Source organism: Apus apus, chromosome 24 (assembly GCF_020740795.1).
Source record: "Apus apus isolate bApuApu2 chromosome 24, bApuApu2.pri.cur, whole genome shotgun sequence".
NCBI classification, from domain to species: domain Eukaryota; kingdom Metazoa; phylum Chordata; class Aves; order Apodiformes; family Apodidae; genus Apus; species Apus apus.
Genome location: NC_067305.1, coordinates 4,489,033 through 4,513,068, shown reverse-complemented (window position 1 = coordinate 4,513,068; position 24,036 = coordinate 4,489,033). Strand labels below are relative to the sequence as shown.

At 60.8% G+C, this 24,036-nt stretch overlaps 1 protein-coding gene across 5 annotated transcripts; it reads right to left on the bottom strand.

The window, feature by feature from the left end:
* Positions 1-469: 469 nt before the first annotated feature.
* Positions 470-23,394, bottom strand: MAST3 (microtubule associated serine/threonine kinase 3). Of its 5 annotated transcripts, none has more exons than XM_051639391.1 (28): positions 23,353-23,394; positions 20,575-20,606; positions 12,417-12,505; positions 12,131-12,203; positions 11,930-11,950; positions 10,901-10,979; positions 10,170-10,327; positions 9,623-9,698; positions 9,041-9,250; positions 8,858-8,959; positions 8,444-8,576; positions 7,865-7,932; positions 7,410-7,495; positions 7,071-7,279; positions 6,601-6,739; positions 6,243-6,375; positions 5,974-6,139; positions 5,630-5,731; positions 5,100-5,222; positions 4,722-4,831; positions 4,447-4,592; positions 4,035-4,267; positions 3,724-3,924; positions 3,408-3,637; positions 3,175-3,297; positions 2,874-3,010; positions 2,524-2,708; positions 470-2,288 (listed from the first exon to the last, which is right to left on the bottom strand). In XM_051639391.1, exons 1-28 carry the CDS (start codon positions 23,389-23,391, stop codon positions 1,429-1,431), a joined length of 4,263 nt encoding a protein of 1,420 aa, XP_051495351.1. In that variant the 5' UTR covers positions 23,392-23,394; the 3' UTR covers positions 470-1,428. The 5 variants fall into 5 exon arrangements, with proteins under 5 accessions (XP_051495351.1, XP_051495354.1, XP_051495349.1 ...); XM_051639394.1 differs by having other exon boundaries at positions 2,524-2,705; XM_051639389.1 differs by lacking the exons at positions 20,575-20,606; positions 23,353-23,394 and adding an exon at positions 17,260-17,383.
* Between the last annotated feature and the right edge of the window lie 642 nt (positions 23,395-24,036).

The following is a 24,036-nucleotide window of genomic DNA, read 5'->3' as shown; positions in this document are numbered from 1 at the left end:
GGGACTGTACTGGGCACCGGGCGTAGGGCACAGCGCTGGGAGGGAACCACCCCGGGCACCCCACCGGGCTCTGCACCGAGCGCTGCTGCGGGCGCTGGGGGTGCACCGGGCACCACCAGGCACCCACCACCCAGGCTGGGTTCCCCAGCCCCACTAACCCCTCACTGTTACCCCCCGCCACGGGCACTCCCTGCCCAGGCCGGCTCCAGCGCCAGCAGCTCCGAGTCCACCGCGTGCTGCAGACACCAGGCCACAGCACCAGGAATTCCCGACGGTAGGAGCAGGAAGATGTCATCCTTTGGCTTTTTCCATTTTCCACGGAAAAAAAACCCTTTTCCCACCATATCCAATCCCCAATTCCCGCAGCGCCAGTGGGCAGGGGGTGCCCAGGGTCTTCCCTGAATCCTGCTGCCTTCCCAAGACCTTAATGCAGATGGGGGGAGAAGAAGCAAAGGAAAAGCCGAACAGCTCTGGGATGAAATGTTTATTGGGAAGAGAAGTGGGATACGGAGCCTGGCACAAACCACACAAAAGAATCCAATGGGCAGCCCAGAAACTCCGCTGGCTGCTTTGGTGGTGTGGGTGGCAGAAGAAACGCAACGAGCAAAAACAGACCCTAAAAATCCCATTATCATTGGGGAGGCCTCTGCTTTTCCTGCCTGGAAGGGCCAACGGAGCTGGGTGCCTTGGAATAAAAAACTTAAAACCTTTAAACCCACCAAACGCTTCTCAAATGTACCAAAGGCATCGCCCAACGATGAACCTCGGGTGTGGGAAACAACCCATGCACATCCCAGCTTGGACCACCAGGATTTTGGGGGATGTTGCTGTGGGATTTGGGGTGGTTTTGTTTTTTTTTAATTTAAAATAGGACAGTTCCCTCCCCAAAGGGGGTTTCTTAGGAGTTTTAGGGTGTTTCCAGTTAAAACTGAAAGTTGTAAGTTGGGGAGAAGCAAGTGGGTCTTTGCAAGATTAAAAGATGTTGTGTCATCCAGCTGGGAAACACACGGGAAAGCTTGGGCCACCGTGGGGCCGGCGTGGACCCCGCGAGGGTCCTGCACTGCCCCTTTAGCTTATAAAAAGTAATAAATTAATTAAGGAATATTTGCGTCGAGTCCCTTCTATACACAAAGGTGGGGCCCTTGCCGGGGAAACGCCGCCGCCGGAAAAGCTCCCACGTCTCTATAAAAATATGAGCATCTTTTCGGGGGTACAAAAAGCCTTTGGGGGAGGCCAAGGGCCGGGGCACAGCCAGCGCCGACGTCCAGAATGGCTCCAGGGATGGTTACACCATGGCCATGCCATGCAGGATGGGTTTTGGTGGGATGCCATGGGAAGCCAGCGCCATCCCGGGACTCGGCTCCGCTCCATGCGCTGCCCCGGGCTGCCGGGAACTGAGCGCTCCCGGTTCCCGGTGGTTCCCTCTCCTCAGTTCCGGTGCTGGCGGGAGCCGTGATCCCACCGCTGGCATCCATCCCACCGCAGTGAGGAGGTGCTGCTGTGGGGCTGCTCGGTGTTCCCGATGGGATAGGAGCCCCGGCATTCCCACTCGGCCACCGCCGGCTCCTGCTCGTCGCTCTCGGAGCCCTGCACCGCGATCTGCGGGACCGGGGTGGCCTTGGCTCTGCCCTGCCCAGCTTCACTCTTCCCACCATCTTCGCCCGCCGGCGCGGGCTCTGGCTCATCAAAGCTCACTTCTTGAACAGCTTCTTGTTTCTTGAAGGAATCCCGACGCTCCGAGAGGTTCAAGCGCCTCATCACCACCACCTCCTGGTCCCGGTCGTGTCTCTCCCGGGTGCTAGGGTGGTAAGTGTGCTCCCCGGGGTACACTGGCCCTTCGCCCTCCCCGATGGCCTCCCCATCCTTGGTGGGCAGCTCCAGCTTGCGCCCACCAGCTGTCTTCTTCTCTGCCAGGATGGTGACGATCTTCTCGGCCGACTGGACACGTTTGAGGAGGGGGGAGCGGGGGCAGTCGGCGCTGCGGGGCCGGGAGCTCTGCCGGACGATGGTTGGGGGGGACAAGGTCTTGCCCTGGAAGGGAAGGGGGGCTTTGGGGTGCCCGGGGAGGGGGGACGGGGAGCGTTGGGGAGAAGGCGGGCGCTGGGAGGATGAAGGGGTGCAGGCGAGAGGTGAGGGGGGGATGCTGCTGGTGGATTTGCGCCGTCCCACTTTGTAGCGTTGCCCACCCAGTTTGGGTGCCAGGCCGTGCAGGGAGCTGGGGCGCACGTGGCCGGCGGGTGACGTTGGGGTGCTGGAGGAGGGAGAAGTGCTCTGTGGGGACACAGCATCTGCCACACAAAAGAGAAATGGGTCAATGGGAGGGACGGGGGGGGACAAGCGACATCCCACCATGCCCAGAAACCATCGCCACAAGAGACAGAGGGACACACGGCGTCCTGCCGTGCCCAGAAATGGTCACCATGAGGAACAGGGGGGACACACAGCATCCTGCCGTGCCCAGAAATGGTCACCATGAGGATGGAGGGACATGCAGCATCCGGTCACAGCTGGAGCTGTGGGTACCTGGGGGCAGGTCAGGAGCAGGGCTGCGGCAGGGTGTTGGGGGACCCGGGGACAAGCTGTGTGTGGGGGACTCTGGGAGGCTCTCGCTGGAGGACAGCGAGTGATGGAGGCCAGAGGAGAAGCTGCGGCTGGTGTGCAGGACTGAGGACTGCTTGGAGATCTTCTTGAAAAGGGATTTTCTCCTGCTGGAAGGAATGAAGGTGGCAGAAAAAGGAATAACCGGAGTCTGCTGAGCCGGTGCCAGCAGGACTGGATCCCACTGGACCCCTCAGTATGACAGAACTGGAGCATCCCACCAGTATGGCAGAGCCGGGATAAATGTGGTTTTATCCCACCTGGGTTCCACCCACCTCTCCTGGCCGTCCCTTTTCCTGCTCTTCTTACTCCTCCGTGCCATCCTCGTCTTAGAACTGTTTTTCCGAGCTGGGCCGATTTTGATGGAGGTGTTCTCCAGGGCCGTGGTCCGAAGAGCCACTTTATTCCCACTCTGAGGGGTGGAAAACAAGTGGCTGCAGTACTGGATCCAAGCACTGGATCCAAGCACTGGATCTAAATGGGCTCTTGCCTTGGCTGCCAATGGAAGAGATGCCAAGGAGCAGCCGGATTGATGCCCTGATGCTGGGAACCAGGAACGTGGCACTGGTCACCCACCTTCAGCAGCAGCTCCACGACGTCCCGGTGAACCAACCCCAGCACCGACTCCCCATTCACATGTGTGATGAGGTCACCAGCTCTCAGCCCCGCTTCCTGTGCTGGGCTCCCCTCTTCCACGCTCTGCAATCCGAAATGTGGAGATTTCATTCCAGACCCAACCCTACATTTCCACATGAAGTTTTCCCATGGGCAAACACGGTGTCTGGCACTGCTGGTCCATCCGCACCTACCCAGACCATATGGTGGACGGTGTAGACGTCGCTGTCCCCCATGTAGACGCGGATGGCACGCAGGGTGAAGCCATATTTCTTGCCAGAGCTGTGGATGATGATGGGTGGCCGGAGGCTGGCGATGGCCAGGGATGAGTCTCGGCTCGGTGAGGAGTCACGGGAAGAGGGGTTGGACGAGAGGGAATGGGGGGAGATGGGGCTCATCAAGGCGCCACCACCACTGATGTCATCTGCAAGAGGGAGATACCAGCTCAGCCCTGGAAAAAAACCACACAGCAACCACCATCTGGTGGGATAAACTACACAGTGCAGGGACCTGAGGTGATGATGAGGGACAGGGCTGAGACAGAGGCGGATTTGGGGACACGGGTGCCCGGCGAGGTTCGCTGCCGGTCCGGCACGTCCTTCTGGCTGCTCAGCCGGCGGCTCCCGCTCGGCTCCAGGCCCCGGGGAGTTGAGTTTTTGGTGCCAGTGCTGTTGCTCCGGAGGCGGATGCGGTTCAGGCTGACGAGATCAGCTGCACAGAGGGAAGGAGGGAGAGTTTGGGGACATAGAGAAGCCACCCCGCACCATGTGGGACCCCAGCTGGCCCTGGAGCATCCCACACCGGCACCGCAGCCTACCCACCAGATAACGCCGACGGCTTCACCACGCTGCTCGTCCCCACGTCAGGGTCTCCCAGGACAAACTTGGGCCTCTCTGGCTTGGAGGAGGCCACGCAAGGGCTTTCATCCTCCGAGGAGAAGGCAAACTTGGGCATGGTGTCCAGGCTGTAGGTGCTGGGCAGTGCGGCGGGGCTGCGGCTCCGCTCGTGCCGGGAGGTGGATGGTGTGGAGCTGCAGGAGGTCCAGGAGCGGAGCCTGTGAGGGGAGAGCAGGAGGGCTTGGGACCACCACGGGTGGGAGAGGGGATGGCACCAAGCCACTGTGGCACCCCTGGACATGGCTCACTGACACCTCTGCCAATCCACAGTGCTGGCACAACCCCTCGGTGCTGGCACAAGCCCACACCAGCACCGTGTCCCGGCCTCACCACGCACCGGGGCTCCGGGCCCACCAGCCGGTTCCTCTCCTCATCTCCAGAGTGCCTGTCCCATCGCTCCTCTTTGTCATCACTGTGACTCCGGTCGGAGGATGAGAGGCTGAGGTTGGAGTGAGCAGCCAGGAATTCGGAGCTGCTGTACACCTGTGGGGGAGAAGAGCCCTCCAGTGAGGAGCAGAATCTGGGAATCTGGGCACTCCGGCTTCATCCGAGACACCGGTTCTTGGCACCACTCGCCCGTCGTTTTGGAGGCTGGAGGAGGGGAGGGAGCACCTTGCTGAAGCGGTGGGAGCAGGAGGAGAACTGCCCGATCTCCACAGATGATTCCTCATCGTTGGTTTCCTCGTCCTCCGAATCCAGGTGTCGGTACCTCTCGGAGCGCGCTGCAAGGCAGAGTTCCCGGCAGGCCGGGCTGTCACCCTGCCCACCACACACCCCACAGCCCAGGGGAGCTTTGGGGTGAGAAAATGAGGGTTTGGGTAAGGCCGAGCAGCCTGGGGACAGGAATGCATCTGATTCCAACTTTGCTTTTAAAATGACCAGCGTCACCCAGGAGATTGTCATCTACTGATGGAAACCAGGAGCATCTGGCCTGCAGGTGGGATAATGGCTGGGATGGGAAGGGGGTAAAGGGGATGGATTTGGCCTCACTGTCGAAGTAGCTGGTGTCATCCTCTGACTCCAGCTGGGGGATGAACTCGGCCTTCTGCCGCAGCAGCCCGTTCCAGTCCAGGTGGAGGAAGAAGGAATGGTGCTTCACCTCCTGTGCACCTCCTGCCGGGAGGAGAAACCCAGCTCAGGGGGACAGGGCAGGCTTTGGGATGTTCCCGCTCCCATCCCAAATGGCACGGTCACTCCTCCATGTGGAGTAACATCCACAGGTTGCCCAGGGAAGCTGTGGCTGCCTCATCCCTGGCAGTGTTGAAGGGCAGGTTGGATGGGGCTTGGAGCAGCCTGGGCTGGTGGGAGGTGTCCCTGCCCATGCAGGGGGTTGGATCTAGATGATCTTTAATGTCCCTTCACACCCAAACCATTCCATGATTCTAAGAAAATGGTGGATTGAAGCCCTGTGCTGCCTTCCTGGGGGGAAACTGGAGCTAGGGACCTCCTCTGAGGATCCTCATCACGGCAGGACACCCTTTGGTGTCAGCTTGGTTGGAATTGGAGGCTTCCACACGTACCAGTGCCCAAGCGCTCCAGGGGACATTGTCTCAGCAACCGTGTGATCAGGTCCTGGGCGTCAGCAGGAAGAGCCTCGTCCCCTTCTGGCCACATAATTTCATCTGGAAGGGAAAAGGAAAAGGAGTTTGGAGTGGCTGGAAGTTTAGACATAATGTGAGGTCGCAGAAGAAGTCACTTCTGGGCAGGAGGAGCCACAGCACATCAAAACCTGAACTGGGAAATCAAAGCTTGAGGAGCTTCCTTGCTGTTCACCCAAGTATGAAATGAAGGAATTAAGCTCTTCAGGTGTTAGGGACAAGCTGTGAAGAGCAAGCCATGGAGCCAAGTTGCCAGCAGCACTCACCACTGATGACCTGCCCAAAGAGCTCCTCAGGGGTGTCTCCGAAGAAGGGGACGCAGCCCACCAGGAACTCGTAGAGGATGATGCCCATGGCCCACCAGTCAACGGGCTTCCCGTAGCCCTGGATGAGGATGACTTCTGGGGCGATGTACTCTGGAGTGCCACACACCTGAGAGGGGAGCAGCCCCTGACACCTCTGCAGTGACCCTGTGTGACAGGGCCTAAGCTTATCCCACTCTCTGGTGATGGCCAAGAGGAACAGGATCTCATACCTGCTTGTCCATGAACTCCCGAGTGTCCTTCTCCATATGCCCTTCATAGAGGTTCGTGGTCATGTTCATCAAGCCGATCTTTGACAGACCAAAGTCTGTCAGCTTGATGTGGCCCATGGAGGTGATGAGCAAACTGCAAGAGAAGACAGATGGCCCAGGATGATGCTTCTGGGGAGACCTGGGCAGGACCAGCCAGACCTCAGGACCTCTGGTCCTGGTGCGACAGCACAGAACCAGGTCTTTGGGCACCAAAACCCATTACCTCATTCTGCCTTCCCCGCTGGGCTTGGACCAGTCCTTCTCCCGTCCCCACCCAAACCCACCCCTGCCCTTGTTCAGATCTGACCCAGGTCCTCACTTGTCAGGTTTGAGGTCCCGGTGGACGATGCCGTAGTTGTGGAGATACTCCAGCGCGAGGACGGTCTCGGCGAAGTACATCTTCGCCATGTCGACGGGCAGTGGGCCCATGTTCTTCAGCAATGTGGCACAATCCCCCCCTGTGGGGACACAGGGCCTCCTGAGCGTGGGGAGCTCAGGGAAGGCAAGGAGGTCACCAGGAAGGACTACACTGCCCTCCTGCCAAGCAGGCTCCCAGCCAGACCCTCCCGTCCTTCCTTGGAGCAGTGCTGATCCCTGGGAACGGGGCACAAACGCTCTCCTAGGTGAGCAAGGCCACCTTCATCAAGGTGAGACTGAGGATCACTAAAGCATCTCCTCATGCTTCCCTCCAGTCCCTGGAGCAAAGCAGGGCAGGAGATGTCTGGGTGGTGTCCTCAGTGCTCAGACATGGATATTCCCCCTCCCTCCAGCCCCAAATCACACTCTCACCTTCCACATACTCCATCACCATGCAGAGGTGTCGCTTGGTCTCGAAGGAGCAGAACATGCTGACCACGAAGGGGTTCTCTGCGAAGGTGAGGATGTCCCTCTCCACAAACACCTGCTGGATCTGGTTCCTCAGGATGAGGTTCTGCTTGTTGATTTTCTTCAAGGCGAAGCGCTGCCGCGTCTCCCTGTGCCTCACCAGGTACACGGCCCTGGGAGACAGCAAAATGGCTGGAACTCAAAACGTGTCCTCCAACCAGCAGCACAGACCATGCAGCACCATGGGGAGGACTCTGGAGTCTTTTATATATGGACACAAGTGTTAGGAAGTTCCCAACTCACCCATAAGCCCCATTGCTGATCAGCTTGATGGTCTCAAAGTCCCCCTCACAGGGCTTCCTCCGAGGAACGGTGGCCAAGGGCTGGCTCTGGAGAAGACACAGAAAGGTTTTAGTGTTTCCTGGTGTGCAGGCAGGAATTCACCATCGTGGATCACCTCTGAGTGCTCCTCACTGCCAGAGGACATCTCTCCTTGAGCTCTCTCTAGCCACAAACCCCAAACCAGAAGGCCAAGATACTCTGCAGATCAAGAGCCCACTCTGAGCTTTGGCCAGTTGAGGATCTGTGAGTCACCCCCAGGGACAGTTGAGGATCTGTGAGTCACCCCCAGGGACAACCCGAAGTAACATCTCCCAGCCTAAGGTAGCAGAGGAGCTGCTGCAAGGAGCTCTGTTGTGGGGTGAGGTGGGACAAAGCTGGAGGCAGCAGGTGGGACATGCAGGTAGGACCACACTCACATCACAGGTATCATCGTTCTCCGGCGTGATGGTGTTCCCGCTGTCAAAGTGATCCAGCTGGACCATTTCTGCAGAAGACAGGGATGGTTTTCACCTTCTTCATCTTCAACCCCCACCAAAACAACCCCCCACTGACCCCTTTCCCTCCAAACTTGGAGATTCCACCAAGATTTAGCCCTGGGCTTTGCTCGAACTATGGTACAGAGAAATTCAGGTCATGGCATTAAGAGGTTCAACACGAGGACAAACATTTATATAATTCTCTTTTTTCTGTAGTCATTCCCATGTTCCTCAGGGATTATGGCCCCCCCACCCCCCAAGGTCATGGCTTCCTCTGGATTAAGCGTTCTTGAGCTTAATCTGCTTTGCTGAACGTGTTGGGAGCAATAATGAGAGATGTGGGGCTGGCCCGGAGACTTGGACATTGTCCTGGTCCTGCTGTGACCCACCCCATGACACGTTCAGCCCTACTGGTCCTTCTGCCACCTCCCAGTGCTCATTCATGTTCGCCAGTGGCCACACTGGGAGTCCAGATCCTGCTGCAGACTTTGGAGGCCACCAATCCAAGAGCTTCCCTACCCTCCAATGGATCCTTGACGAGCCCCAGTTGGCTGATAATGTATCGGGGAATATCGGTCTTTATTCCTTGGCCAACTTTGGCATGTCCTTCTGCAGCTTCCAGGAGATGGTAGAACTCCTCTGGGTCAAACTCCTGGATGGGAAAAGCAAGCAAAGTTGAGGAGTGAGAACCTGGCAGAGTTAAGCCTCTCCTCTAAGCCTTGCAGGTGACATCTGTGACGGGGGACAGGCTCTGGATGCTTGCAGGAGATGGAAGCTTCCTTAGCTCCTTGCTGTAGCCTAGCCAGGATGGCAAGGAGCAACAGATCCCATGGTGGACCAGGCAAGGTGAGAAGATGTCTTTCATAGTCCATACCCACCATGAAAGGCATGGACTGTGAAAGACAAGACACACCAGGAACTGCCACGTCTTACCAGACACTCCAGAAGACGAGCAGGACGGGAGATGATGATCAGCAGCTTCCTCACCAGTTGGTCAATGAACTTCACCTCTTCACTCTCTGAACGCTCCTGAGCCTGCCAGAGAGGAGAGAGAAACCAAGTGTCAACTGGTGGCCTCAGGACATGACACTGGCCAGGGAATGGCCCCATACTCACATCTCGGAGCATCTTCTCAAGTTTCTCCTGCAGCTCCATGAAGTAGCGGGAGGTGATGAGAGCCCCCTGGGACTTGGCCAGGCAGTCACGGGCCAGCTCGATGATCTGGTGGTGGATGAAGCCCAGCACCCCATCTGCCAGCGGCAGAGTGCTGCTTGGGGAGAAGTTAGTGATGGTGTCCTGCAGACGTTCTTCCATCTGAGCTGTGGCCTGCAAGGCAGAACAGATGGTGATGCCCAGGAACATGCGTTCCCATATCACACCTTGGGTTTGGCCAGCTGGGATCTCATGCTACCACCTCCTGCAGCTGCCATATCCATGTGCACCTCGTGGCCCCATTTGGGACCCAGCTTCCAACAGGCTGGAAAAGGGCCATGAGTCTCCATAGACCTCTGCTTGCATGGTTGATGATGGAGACCCACAGGTCCCTGTCTCCCCAGCTCATGACCACATGTCCAACACCCCCCGGTATCTACCCACACATTCTATATTCCAGCATAGAGAGGAAGTTTTTCTGGAGAAGACACTGTCAGGACGCCATGGAGGCACTAACGTGCTTGTCATCCCAGTCCCAGCAGTTACCTTGGGGAACCGCTCCTTGTAGACGTGGTTCATCATCACAACCTCGTTATCAAACGTTCCACTCGTCCGGCCAGGGCTGTGGAGGAGGAAACCAGTCATGTTACAAAGGCCAAGTCATTTACATGTATGCAAATAGAATCATGGAATGGTTTGGGTTGGAAGGGACCTTAAAGATCATCTAGATGCAACTCCCTGCTTGGGCAGGGACACCTCCCACCAGCCCAGGCTGCTCCAAGCCCCATCCAACCTGCCCTTCAACACTGCCAGGGATGGGGCAGCCACAGCTTCCCTGGGCAACCTGGGCCAGGGTCTCACCACCCTCACAGCGAAGAATTTCCTCTTCATGTCCAACCTCAATCTCCTTCACCCACTCGAAAGCCCTCACCCCTCACCTCACCCCTCCCTGCCCTCACAGCCCAGGTGGGGATCAACACCTTGGGACGAGCTTAGGAGCCCCAGGCCATCCCAGCAGAGGGCAGAGGATGTGCTGGGTGTGCTGGTGCCCATCCCAGCTGCACCGTGGGTGCTGCCCGGGTGGGTGCTGCACCTGAGGCTGCGGGACCGTGGGCGCAGGCAGGGCGAGCGCCGTCCCTCCTCGTCCGGGACGCTCTCGGTGCTGCGGAAGTGCTTGGAAAGGAAATGCAGCTCGTCGGGCGTGGGCTGGTACGGGAGCTGGTGCAGGCGCTCCTGGGAGGACGAAGACGACTGGAAAGAAGGAGGGATGGTGGAGATCAGGACGTGGATCCAGGGCTTCCCAGCAAAGGGCATGGTGGAAATTCCCGAGCCCAGGAGGAGGATGTTCCTCGGAGCCTTGTAGAGGGCTGGAAACACCGATGGGAAGCGTGGGCTGTGCCCAGGGATGCTGTGACATCCTGGGACACCCAGGGATGCTGTGATGCCTGGGAATCCTGTCATGCCTGGGAATCCTGTGACACCCAGGGGTCTTGTAATGCCTAGGCATCCTGTGACTTCCAGGGACACTGGGACACCCAGGGATGCTGTGATGCCTGGGAATCCTGTGACTCCCAGGGATCCTGTGACACCCAGGGATGCTGTGGCACCCAGGGATGCTGTGGCACCCAGGGACATCATAAACCATTCCCCGACCTCTCTGACTTTTTACAAGCACTTTTGGGAAGCAGGACATAGCTCACGCATCCCCCAGGAACCAAGGGGTTCCCAGGACCCCACAACAAGGGCCTGGGGAGACATTTCACCAAAAATCTGAGGGATTTTTGGGGTTCTTGTCGCCTGCTGCCAGGAGAGAACAAATGTTACCGAGACAGTGGAGCTGGGGGTGTTGGTCCCATAGCCAGAGGAGGGGAGTGAAGCCAGTGACCACCTTCTGCCATCAGCCCTGCAAGTGCAAACGTGCCCATCACAGACAGGAAAAAAATACCACATCTGAATGCAAATAATTCATGTCAGAGAGATAAGGATGGGGAAGAGGACATGGGTTGGGTTTGGATAATAAAGCCCTCAAACCTCTTTTTGGAATGCACCAAAATGGGGTGAGATCAGGAGGGTTTGGGTGAGGGAGGCTGTGTGGCCACCCTGGGGACAGTGACAGTGAGTGAGGTCCCTGCAAAGGGCCCGGGTGGTGAAGCCCTCTCAGAAGAGGGAAAAAAAAAACCAACCCTGTGAAAATCTGGGGTTTAATTAGAGCAAAATTCAGCCTCTGGGTTCTGGGAAAACTCGGGATTCCTCAAGGCTCATCCGGAGCCAGCAGAGCCCAGCTATAAACAGGAAGGTGATGGCTTGGACAGGGGTGAATGTTTCCTCTTGGAGACCTTTCTAATGGCTGGGGCAACATCCAGGTCAAGACAAGGCCCTTCACCTCCCACTGCCACTTCCCATGTGGATCCAAGGACAGCAGGAGCTGGCCTGGTGCCGGATCCAGCACCGGCATCACCGCCTGCTGCCGGAAGGCTCCAAAAGCCCTGGCCTTGCCGTTTGGCTTTCCAAGCCTGAAAACCATCTGGAAGCCTCCAGCTTTTTTCCATGTGACGATCGATGGGTTAAACTCAGCCATCGCCCCCGTGTGTGCAATTAATTAATTAGTTAAACAGGATTTTGGTGTCTGGAGCCGGGGAGGGGAAGCAGCATCCGTCCCTAGACATCTGCCGAGCATCCGTCGGGAGCGCTCGGAGCAGGGCAGAGCTCGTGGCTGGGGATGGTGTGATGGGGACAGGGATATTGCTGCTCCCATTCCCAGAACAAAATTTCCCACCCCGGGGATGCACACAAAGAAAGGGCCGGAGCAACTGGTTTCCTGGGATGCAGCCCTGGCCCATTCCTGGTACTCGCCTGTCAGTCCGAGGAGCATGGCTGGGGTGGTGGGAGACACCGGTCAGGGCAGAGTGAAAATCAGGGTGGAAACAAAAGAAAAAGCAAACAAAAATCAAAACAAATCACGTGAGATCAACAGAACAGTCCCAGCGGGTAGGTTATTAATTATTAGGGAATATTAATGGCTCAGGAGGTGGGGGGGGGGGGGCAGGATCTGACCTGCGAGCGAAGGGAAAATTGACGGAGGTGCTGGCGGAGAAGTTGCGTGGGCTGTCCAAGGGGCTGCTCCCAGCTGCAGGGAAAAAGGGGGAAAAGTCACCCCAAAACCCACCCCAGGCAGCTCCTGCCAGGGAAAGCGGGAGTAAATCACTTCCCAAGCTATTCCAGCCTGGAAAAGGCCAGAAGCCAGCTTGTTGCTCCCAACAAGGTGCTGCAGAAGGAGAAGGATTACGCTTCGAAAATCATTTTGGGAGATGCTCCACCCATCCCTTGGGATAATCCTCACCTGTTGGCACCGAGAGCGGGGAGAGAGGTCGTGAGAGGGTGGGAGAAGGGGTGCCCACCACTAAGCTCTTCCTATTGCTGCTTCGGCAACTGGGGAAGAAAAAGAAGGAATGAATTAGGGGAAGGGAAGGACGGGCAGGGCCGGGGGCAGGACTGGGCTGTGCCAGGGGCCGCAGCCACCATCACCCCGTCAATTCCACGTATCCCACTGCAGGGAAGAGCTGTTCCTGGTTCCTGGCAGCCAGAGACAGGTCAAAGGGGTTATTTTTAATGACCAACTGTCTCGTCAAGGTCCCACTTCTGGTTTTGGCTGGCTGGGGAGGGCAGAGGCAGGTGGCCCCTCAGGCTGAAAAAGGGGATGTAAAAGGCGGAAGTGATAGAAATGCCAAGAGGCCACAACCCGACCAGCTCCATCGCATGGCAAATGCCCCCAGTTCTGATAAACCTCCTTCTGTTTGGCAGTCCAGATGTCACAGAGGGGAGGACAGCTGGTCCCCAACCCCCTGAGCCTTTGTCACATCGCTGGGCATCATGATGATCCAGCAAAGGTCTGGCTCAGTCGTGCTCCGGTAGCAGAAGGAAGCCGGGGAAAAGCAGCAGCGTGTGCGGGTCCACGCTGACACCCCCCACACCCTGACACCCCCACACCCTGACACCCCCCACCCCCTGACACCCCCCACACCCTGCACAGGATGATGTTTCACAACCTGCTGTCCCTCCAGATGCACATACATGGCAACAACACACAGCCAAGAGCTCTACACGTGTGGTCAGGGCTCCACACGCCTGGTCACAGGACCAGAGACTGGTTTGGGTTGGAAGGGACCTTAAAGATCACACAGTTCCAACCCCACTGCCACAGGCAGGGATGCCTCCCACTAGACCAGGTTGCTGGTCAGAGCTCCACATGCATGATCAAGGCTCCACACACATGGTCAGGGCTCTGCACATGACACCTGTCACCTTGTCACCTTCTGCTGACATCTTCCCCCCCTGGAAGGCTCCTCCCACTTCCCCCTTAAAACCAGGAGCCTCAAGTCTTCTGCTTAAGACCAAACATCTCAGCCAAGCCAAGGGGAGGCACCCCGAAACCTTCTTTGCACCCAGGACCAGGGGTTCCCCCTTGGACACGCATGGTCTGAGCTGACCCGAAGCTGAGCTGTGATTCCTCGGGGGGGAGGCACAAACCTTCCCACCTCTCCCAACCATTCCCCTCTTCCTGGCCCCTCTGTTTGCTCCAGCACCCCCAGCTCAGCTGCCCACCCCCAGCTTCCCCCCACCCCCCAGACCAAGCACAAACTGCAGCTCCTGAGGGGGGGGGGTGGAAACTGAGGCAGGAGCAGCAGCTTTGGCCTCGCTTCCTTGGGACTGGGATGCATGTGTATCCCGGGGGGGATGACACCCTGGGGGAGGACACCCCAGGGGAGGAGGAGGCTCACTGCTGCTCGCTCCGTTTCATTTGGGAAGTGAAAACTAAACCTTCAAAGAAGCAAGTTCCTGTGATGGTGACTCGGGGGGGACACACGACGCTTCCTGTTTCCGCCAGCTCCACCCTCAGCTCCGCAACCATCTTGCACCATTTTAACCCCCCTGCGCCTCCAGCAGCATCTCCAGCTGGTTCCCATCCTTCCCACATGGAAAACTCGGGCTCTGAAGGAGCCTCAGGGTGGAGATGAGCTGCCAAGTCCTGAAGGCGGGAGGCAGGGCTGCTGCCCCCTCTGCCTCCATCACCTCCTCGGGCGTTCGGTCCCAAAAATGGAGTGGAAAATTGCTGTCAGCATCTCTCCCCAGCTGCCACTGCCATCCAGAAGTTATTCCAGAGGACATGGGAAGTGTGTGACAGGCAGGGCGACCCCAAACCCGGAGTAAAATAACATGTCACTCGCCCCAGAGCTGCCTGTGAGGGGGAACTGGTACCTCCTGCCACCTCGGCACGGCTGGGATGGGGGAAATCCAGCAGCTTCCCACAGGCTGCATCCTCCAGGCAGGATCTGGCCACGGAGCACAACACAGATGGATTGAACCAGCAAATGGTTCCAGCAGGATCCAAGCAAGTAGGGTTGGGTGGCCAGGAGCCAGCACAGTGCAGCCCTCAGGGTGCCAGTGACCCACCGGCCACCACCGGGAAATGCCTGGGATGAGCCAGCTCCCCAGGGGCTGCAGCATCCTGCAGGATCTGATCCCTGCAAGGTCCCAGGAGGCTTGAGCATCCTCTGGCAGCTGGGTGAGGGCAGGGGAGAGGGCAGGAGGGAGGGCAGGGCCAGGCCGATAAGGCAGCGGCCACAGGCTCAAAGTACAGGCGGGCGCCTCCCAACTCTGCTCCCAGGTCCTTTCCCAGCTCCGCTCCCAGTTACGTGATTAAGAGCATGAGCTGGTGCTCCCGGCTCCCTTCTCCTCATGGCTGTGGACAACATTGTTCCTCCATATCCCCCAAACAGGCACATGGTGCTCACGTGCCTGGAGATTTGGGGAAGTGCCACGGATCACCACATCCTGGAAAAATCGGGTTCCAGTGGGATAAGCTTGTACTTAATGTTGAAACCCGCTGAATCAAGCAGCTGCATCTCAAGTTCCTCCATGACATTTCTTCTCCGTGACATTTCTTCACCATGACTTGTGATGGGCGCTGAACTCAGCTGCCTCCGGGGATGGAGGCTAGGATGGGGGAAGCTGGGATGGGGGAGGCTGGGATGGGGGAGGCTGGGAACCAAGGTCTGGGTGGTGAAACACAACACTCTGCCTGGCACAGACCAGGCACAACCCCATCACACCTTCACAACCCCACCAGGCATCACTCCATGGAGCTGCTCTGGCCCCTCTTCCCACCCCAGCCAAAAGCCTGGAGCTACGGATGCTCTTATTAACCCACCCTGGAGCACCCAGCACCACACTGAGCACCTCCCAGGAGCAAAATCCCAAATCCTGGCAGGCAACCACAAGGTACCAGGTAATGCCGAGACTCGTTCCTTTGCACTCCAAGAAAACAGCCTAAAGCAGCTGCCCCATGCCCTGGGATGCATCCCCACACATCCCTGTGCCACCATTTCTCGTTAGCAGGTAGGAATCCAGTACCTGTTATGTTTCCCAGCACGTTTTCCTGCTGTGGATGAGGAGGGATCAGCAGCATCCACGGAGACGAGCCCCGTCAACCACCGACCCACCAGCCCCACGCCGCTCATCTCAGCATCCCCCCCTGTCCCTCACGCAGGGATATTAGGATCCCTCAGATCCCTTAATCCCACTAAATAATCTCATACGCTTCCTGAAAGCTGTAAAATAGGCCAGGCCCGGTTCTGGCTGGGGATTCTAGGAATACTGATGAAAGAAGAGCAAATCCTCTGCCCTTCAGGAGAATTAAAGCCTCCTCGTGCTCCAGTGGAGCCAGATGACTGCCTAGATCACCATTCCGATTGCACCTCCCTGCCAGGGCCCCCCCCACGTTGGAAAACCACCTTTAATTAGTCGTTAAGAATCCCCTTCACCTGTCCTCGTGCGCTGGGAATGGGAATTCCCACAGCCCAGGTGAAGCAGGTGCCTTCCCGGGATGGGATCGGCTCTGGACGGATCCGTTTGCTAAGCAACCCTGGCACTCCCTGCCAGCCCCCTGCAATATCTAATGACTCCCCCCATGGGAACAATCCCCTTCGCACACACACACACCATGATGCCTTAAACACCCTTTTCTAGAAAGCCAGGGAAGTGTTTTATGCCTGGGCAGGCTCCAGCACCTCAGATCTGCCCAATGGAGGTGGTACCCCCCACCACCTGCACTGGGGGGGCAGTTCAGTGGGTGCTCGTCAAACCCCTCCCGGGGCTGGCAGTGCTGCCTGTCCCCTCCTTGGGGACACATCGCACTCACCCACCCGTGCCATGGCTGGTGTGACAGCTGGAGAGCCAGGGTAGCCCCCCCCAGCAAGCCCTGAATGCAGCAGCCCCCCACACACTGCCCTGTGTGAGCCCTTTGCCCCCCCCCCGCTCCAGTGCTGCCCGTGGGTGGCTGCAGGGAACCAGCCCCTTCCCACCCCACTGGGCACCCTGGGGACCCTCACGCTGGACATGTCACTGCAAGGGACACAGCCCATCAGTGCAGTGCCCACCTTGGCAGGGTGTTTTCCCCCCATGTGCATGTAAGACCCCCCCCTCAACACACACCCTGGTGCACAGCCCCAACCCCCTGCTCCCCCAGGACTGGCACCCCAAAACCTGCATCCCCTGATGCCGCAGGACCCCAGACTCTGCACCCCCCATGGCACTGGGCTCCCAACCAATGCCCCCACCCCAGGCAACGTGAGGACTCTGAGGATGCAAAAAAGATGCACCTAGGCCACAGCCACCCCAAAACATGCAGCCCAGGGTGTTCCCCACCGTGTAAAGACCCTCCAAAATCACACACCCTGGGGTGGCTCTACCAGTGCAAAGACCCTCCCCCCAAACCACACACCCCAGTACACAGCCCCCCCAAGCCCATGCATCCTGGTGCCCACCCCCCACGCACGGTGTTGTCCCCCCCATCTCAAGCACACCGGTGCCCCTCCCGGTGCAAAGCACCACCCCCCAACCCACGCACCCCTGATGCCCCCTCCCCCCCCCCGAGCACAGACCCCAGCAAACCCCGCACCCCGCTGCACCCCCCGGTACCAAGCCCTCCCCAACCCTCACCCGCGGGGGTGCCGCCCCCTCCCGGAGCACAGACACCCCCCAAACCCCGCTGCACCCCCCGGTACAAAGCCCTCCCCAACCCACGCCCCCCGAGGTGCCCCTTCCCGGTGCACAAACCCCGCACCCCGGGGCACGGTTCCCTCCAGTTCCCGGTAGCCGGGGTGTCCGCCCCTCGCCCCCGGTACCTCTTGGAGCGCTGGAGCAGGGCCCCGGCGGGCCGCTGGCCCCGGTAACCGGGCGGGGCGGCTCCCCAGCAGCTCGGGTCCGACATGGCGGGGGGCTCGGTCCCCCCCGGGGCCCGGTCGGATCCACCGGTACCGGCCGAGCGGCGTCCGCCGCGGGCAGGAACGGGAGCCGGGAGAGCGCCGGGGGCTGAGACCGGGGGCAGGAACCGGGAGCAGGAACCGGGGGCAGGAACCGGGGGCAGGAACCGGGGCTGGGCCGCGCTCCCGCTGCCGCCCGCCCCTTCCCGCCCGGCGGCGCCGGGGTTACCATGGAGACGGGCAGCGCCCCGAAACGGGGTCGAGGTTTCCATGGAGACCGGGGGATGAGCACCCCCAAAAGGAGGGGATGGAGGGGGCATGGGGGGGGGGGGGCGGGGTACCATAGAAACGAAGCAGCGCCCCGAAACGGGGCCGGGGTTATCATAGAGCTGAGGCTGCACCCCAAAATGGGGCCAGGGTTACCATGGAGACGGGGCAGCACCCCAAAATGGGGACTTGGAGTAGGATAGAGATCGGGTAGCACCCCAAAATGGAGCTTAGGTTACAATGGAGGTGGGGCAGCACCCCAAAATGGGGCTGAGGTTACCATGGAGATACAAGCATCTACCACTGCTGCATTCAAGGGGCAAAAATCCCCCCCCCGCCCCCCCAGCCAGCAGGGGTGGCCACAAAACCCAGGTCTCCACCTGGGGGCGGGGGGCAGTGCTCCCTCAGTGGCACCCCCAAAGGACACCACGCTTGGGCAGCCGCCCACATCCCCCCTCCCACACCAGCCTTCACGTTTAATTGGGGACATCCTGAGCAAAGACCCAGTGACATCCACCCTCCTCAGTGCCCGTGACACAGCACCCTCGTCCCCATCCTTGCGCCCTTCCTTGTCCCCACCATGAACACCCCAAAAACTCAAAAGCTTCAGGTGAGCGACCCATGTGGGCTGCGCTTGTTGTCCCATGTGCTGCGGTCATCGTGGGCAAGGGGTGGCTCAGCCAGGGAGCTTGGCAGGTAGGGACCCCCCCCAGTATGCAGGCAGGGACCTCCCCCCTGCAGGCAGGGACCCCCCTGTGCAGGCAGGGTGCAGGCAGCCCCCTCTGGCTCCCACCTACAACAAACGGCTCTGCCGGTTGCTGAGCAGCAGCAGAGATCACCAGCTGTTCCCTCCCCCGGCACCCGGTGTCACCCATGGGTGCCAGGCAGGCCGTGGCTCTGCCCCGCGGGTGCCATGGGGACACCAGCCCAAGGTGCGACCGGCAGGTGCCAGCACACCCACTGCACCTTGTCCCCGAGGCAGAGCGCAGTCGCCACACGCCGCAGGGTCCGGGCCAACCTGCCTCTGTGATGGCAGCACCCAGTGGGGCCACAAGGGGCTGGCAGCATTTTGAGGTGGGGGGCTCCCGTCCCTCAGAGCAGCCCCCTCCCCTGCCCCCACGGTGGAGTAGAAGAAGTGGTGATGGAGGTTTCCCGGGTGGGATGAAGGCACCCCTGGCCCTGGGCTGATTTTGAGGTGATCCCCACGCCAAACGAGGGTGCTCAGGGCAACCTCCATGGTGTTACCATCAGAGGTCCCCAAAACGGACCAGCTGGTGGTAGAGACGGAGCCCATAGGCACATCCAGCCCGGGTTTGGGGTGCACAGGGCTGGGGACAGACCATGGATGTTGCCTCACATGTCCAGGCTTTTGGGGTGCCCCAGAGCACCCCTGGTGGGGGGGAACCCTTTGTTGTCCCCTTGTCCACCTCTATCCCCCCCCTTCCCCTGGAGCTGGTGGCCACAGTGCCCAGGGAGGACTTGGGGGGGGGAAGGTCTTACCTCCAGGGGTGCAAGGTGAGTAGGGGGCTGCAGGGGCTGCAGGGGCTCAGCAGCGTCGGGCTCTGGCTGCTCGGGGACAAGCTGCAAGGCAAGACGTGCCAGTGGGTGCTGGGGGGGCACCCCCTGGCACAGCCCCCCGGCCGGGCTGAGGGCTCTGGGAGGGGTCCAAGAGCAGAAGAGGTCACAGGCTGGAACAAGGGGTGGGAGGACCCCAGGGAACAGCGGAGACACTGCGGGGAACACACTAGGGGGGTGAGTGCTGCCGGGGGGGGGGGCGGAGAGGGGGCCGGGGACTGTGGATGCGGGAGGAAGGGCTGGAACCTGCGGCACGAGGGGTGGGGATGGATCGGGATGGGAATGGACCGGGATGGGGATGGACCCGGACAGGGATGCCCCGGGGCGTTGCCACCCACCCCCGGTACCGGTACCGGCGTACCCCGGCCCGGTCCCGACTCACTCCAAGGTCAGCGAGGGGATCTTCAGCCTGTCCCGCCGCGACTTCATGCCGCTCCCGCCCCGCTCCGCTCCCGCCGCACCGGCTGCCCCCGCGCTGGGCGGCTCCTACGGCCCCGCCGGGGCTCCCTGCTCGGCCCGCCGGGCCCGGGCCCGCCCCTGCGGCTCGGTATGGCGCGGTATGGCTCGGTACGGCGCGGTACGGCTCGGTACGGCGCGGTATGGCTCGGTATGGCGCGGTACGGCTCGGTAAAGTACGGCACGGCTCCACCCAGACCCCGGTCCACACCACCCTGCCCAGCCCGGTCCAGCAGCAGCCTCAATCCAAACGGCTCCCAGGATGTGTCAGGGATCTGGTGGGGCCAAAATGCCACAGCCCCAGTACACCCCTAACACAAGCTCAGTGCAGCCCCAGTGCATCCCTGACACAGCTTCAGCACAGCCCCAGTGCCCCCCAGCACAGCCCCTGGGTCTCCCAGTGCACAGCCCTGTGACACCTCAAGAGCCCCAGCACAGGGCCAGTACCCCTCAGTGTTACCTCTGAAACTCCCCAACACACAAAACCAGTCAGAGCCCCAGCACAGCAGCTTCACAACAACCTCCTATCACACTCCAGTAAACCCCAGAATGACTTAGAACACCCCAGAACCACCCCAGTACATCCCAGTACACCCACAGCAGAGCACAGTACAGCCCGCCTCAGTACCTCTTAGAACACCCCAGCACACCCCAATACACCTGCAGCAGAGCACAGCCTACCCCAGTACCACCCAGAACACCCCAGTACCACTTAGAACACCCCAGAACACCCCAATACCTCTGCAGCAGAGCACAGCACTCCCCAGTACAATCAGGCCCCTCCCGTATCGGAGAACACAGCAATGCCACCTCAGATTTGGGCACAACAAGCCCTGGTGCCACCCACCCCCTGTCCCCGCTGCCCCCTGTGGTGCCGGTGCCACCTCCCCACGCGTGTCCCTCCCGGTGACACCCCGGTGGCCCAGCCTGGGGACTTACGCTCTTCCTCGGCGCGGCAGGCTCAGCTCCTTCTGCAACGAGAAACGTGAGAGGCAGGGTCAGAGTGTGTCCCCAGACCTCGGGTAGGACAGGTGTGGGACCCCCCACCTCCCACGGCCACACGCCCAGCAGCACCCCCACTGCCCCCAGGTGGCCCTGGGTCCCTGCATGTCACCACAGGATCAGTCCCTGCTCACCGTGCACAGGGTGGCAGGTGGGGGTGACAAAACACCCACCCAGGCTCAGCACAAGGGGACGTCTCCTTTCAAGGTCCCCAGGGCTGGTGGCCCCGTGGCTTGAGGGCATGAAGGTGGCAGAGCAGGAGCTGCCTGGCTGGAGTGTGGCCCTGGAATGGTGGCTGTGCCCTGTCCTCCAGCCCCAGCTGTGAAGAGCAGCTGGTGACCCCCTCGGGCTGTTTATTTTTCCAGCCGCTGGGAATATTTCTTTGCCGAGCTGGTTGCTCCCAGGTGGTGCAACAGGGCAAAGAGCAGGAACCCTGGCCCATGTCATCCTCCCTGTGCAACGGGCACCGGAGGGGCACCAGCAGGCTCCAGCACAGGCCCAGTGCCCACCCGTGTGACACCACAGAGTGGCACAGGTCCCACTGGCACAGCAATGGGACGGGTACGTGGCCTGGCATGACACAAGGTGCTGGCACACGGCAGGCGCACGTGCTGGCTAACGATCATTGCCCTGATCCAGTGCCCACCGCTGGTGCCCGCCGGCCCTGTACCCCTAAGCAGCTTAGAGGCATTCTCCACTCAGGCCACCCACGTGGGGACACTCAGCAGCACCCCTGCACCCCACATCCCCTCCCACGGGGTGTGTGTCGTGTGTGTTTGTGTCCCCCAGCACCATCCCCCCCTGCCCACGCTGTGCAGCCCCTGCGGAAATCCCAGGGTTTGGGGGGCGCTGCGCACAGTGATGCAGCAGCATCGCCATGGCAACGGGTGACATCAAGCCTGGGCACACAGGGGACGAGGCAGCCCCGGGGCCCACGGGTGTGTGTCTGCCCCCGGGAAGGTGCGGGTGCTGGGGGTGGGTGCCAGGGAAGGGGGGTTGTGGGTGTCCCAGTGTCCCCAGCATCACTGGGTGACCTCAGGTCTGGGAAGGGAGTGCAGGGTCTCTGTGGGGCGCAGGAGTCCCCCAACACCTTCACCCAGCCCTGCTGGCACCCAGGCTGGACCTCCACCCACAGCCAGGGTTGTGCCACCAGCCCCTGCGTGGAGGAAGAGGCCAAGAAGGGTCACACTGAGGGTTCTACTGCTCAGCTACTTGCAGATGGGACAGTGGGACAGAGGACAGCCACCCGTGTCCCCCACATTCACCCAATCCCATGGTGCAACCTCCCCACCCATCTATGGGTGCAGGGGGACAGAGGGGTCCTGTGGCACTCAACACCCACCCATCACTGCGGAGGGGGGGGTGTCTCTGGCAGTAGAGCACCCCACAGGGTCAGCACCCACAGGGGGCACCCATCTGGCATGACACATCTCTCATCAGCAGGTCCCCAAGGGAGCTGGGATTAACAGCTGATCCCTGCAGGGATGGCAGCAGGGCTGGCATCGGGGGTGGCTTAAGGGATGGCACCAGGGACAGTACTGAGGAGGGCATCAGGATTGGAGAGAGAGTTAGGGAGGCTACTGGGGACAACACCAGGGACAGCACCGCTGCTCAGCACCAGGGGTAGCTCTGTGCTGGAAGCCCCTTCCCACCCCTCCTGCCAGGGGGATGCTGGCACACAGCCGGACCACCGGGCTCAGCTCTCCCCTGGCACTGCCAGGAGCAACCCCCATGGCCAAGAGCCCCTGACCCCGTGGCTCCATCACCCCCACCCGCGGGAGGCAGCTCCAAGCTCGTCCCCGAGCTCAGCGTGTGTCCCCCGCGGCGCTGCCACCTCGATGGAGGCAGCTCCGGGTGTCCCTGCAGCGCCCCGACAGCTCCTGCCGGGCCCCGGTGACCGCGGCTCTGTTCTGCCGCTGGGGACAGAGGCGGGAGGTCACCCGGAAAATCAGGCTCGGGGGGGCCACGGTTGTCACCTCCCCCCAGCACAGCGGTGGGTGCTGGGGTTCCCTGCGGGGAGTGGGTGCAGGATGGGTGTCCCTCAGCCCAGCGGGAGCACGGATACAGGGGAGGGTGTTCGAGGGGGACAATTGGTGCTGGCGCAGCAGTTTGGCATAGGCTGGCACTGTGTGCTGGTCTGGAGGGGCACAGTGTTCCCACGGGAGCCCCCGGCCCTTGCACAGGTGGGTGCCTCCCCCCCAGCGCCCCATAGTGTGACTGGGGCTCACACCTTGCCCTGCTGCCAGTGGTGGGTGCCCGGCTCCTGTCCCACCCCTCATATGCTGCTCGGGCGCAGCCCCCACCTCTCCTACAAAGCACCCACCTCTTGCACACCCCCTCCCACAGCACCCACCTCTCACGCACAGCACCCACCTCTTGTACACTCCCACCCAGAGCATTCGGCTCCTACACGCAGCACCCACTTCTTGCACACACACCCCAGAGCACGCATCTTCCCCTGAAGCACCCACGTCTTGAACACCGCCCCCCCCCCCCCCAGAGCACCCACCTCTCACCCACAGCACCCACCTCTTGCACACCCCCACCCAGGGCACTCAACTCCTACATGCGGCACCCACCTCTTGCACACGCACATACACCCCCCAGAGCACCCACCCCCGCACCCCGAGCACCCACCTCAGCCCAGGCTCACCGGGGCTGCTCTCCCCCGCCTTTCCCCCGCCCGGCCTCCCGTTCCCGGTGCCCGGTGCTCACCTGCAGACCCCGGCGCCGCAGGATGCTGGGCTCGTCCATCCCGCCGCCTCCCGCCGCGCGCGCTCCGCCCGGTGCCACCGGCCCGGTCCCGCCCGGAGCGCCGCCCAGCGGGGCCGCCGCGTCACCGGACACGCATCAGCACCGAGGGCTGGCACGGCACGGCACGGCATGGGGCTGGAACGGCACTGCGTGGGGCTGGCACAGCACAAGACTGGCACGGCACGGGGCTGGCAGCCTCTGCCTGTCTCGGTACAACCTCAGCATGGCAGAGTCTGCCGCGGCACAGTGTGGCACAGCACGGCACAGTGTGGCACAGGCTGCCTGGCTTGGTACAGCCCAGCCTGGCACTGCCTGGGGCTGGCACAGCCAGGCACAGGGTGGAAACATCCTCCTGGCTCCGTGCAATCCTGCCCAGCTCTGTCCCACCGCGGCACAGCACGGTCCTTAGGGCCTGGCACAGCCCAGCACTGGCCAGTACAGCCCAGCATGGCACAGCACAACTCACTCTGGCATGGCATGGTCTGGCATGGCACAGACCAGCTTGGCATGACACAGTCCAGCATGGCCCAGTTGAGCATAGCACAGCACAGCCCGGTCCTGCTCTATGCTGTGACATGCCACCCCAGTGCCATGGACCCTCGGTGCCCCCACCCCCGTGGCATCGGGACGGAGGGGTCCCAGCAC

Coding starts and splice junctions, on each gene's coding strand:
- MAST3 (XM_051639389.1), bottom strand. CDS start 17,345: ATGTCGGACCCGAGCTGCTGGGGAGCCGCCCCGCCCGGTTACCGGGGC. Junction 7,933..8,443: donor CGTCAAGGATCCATTGGAGG/GTAGGGAAGCTC, acceptor TGTCTTCTGCAG/AAATGGTCCAGCTGGATCAC. Junction 6,740..7,070: donor GGTGATGGAGTATGTGGAAG/GTGAGAGTGTGA, acceptor GTGTCCCCACAG/GGGGGGATTGTGCCACATTG.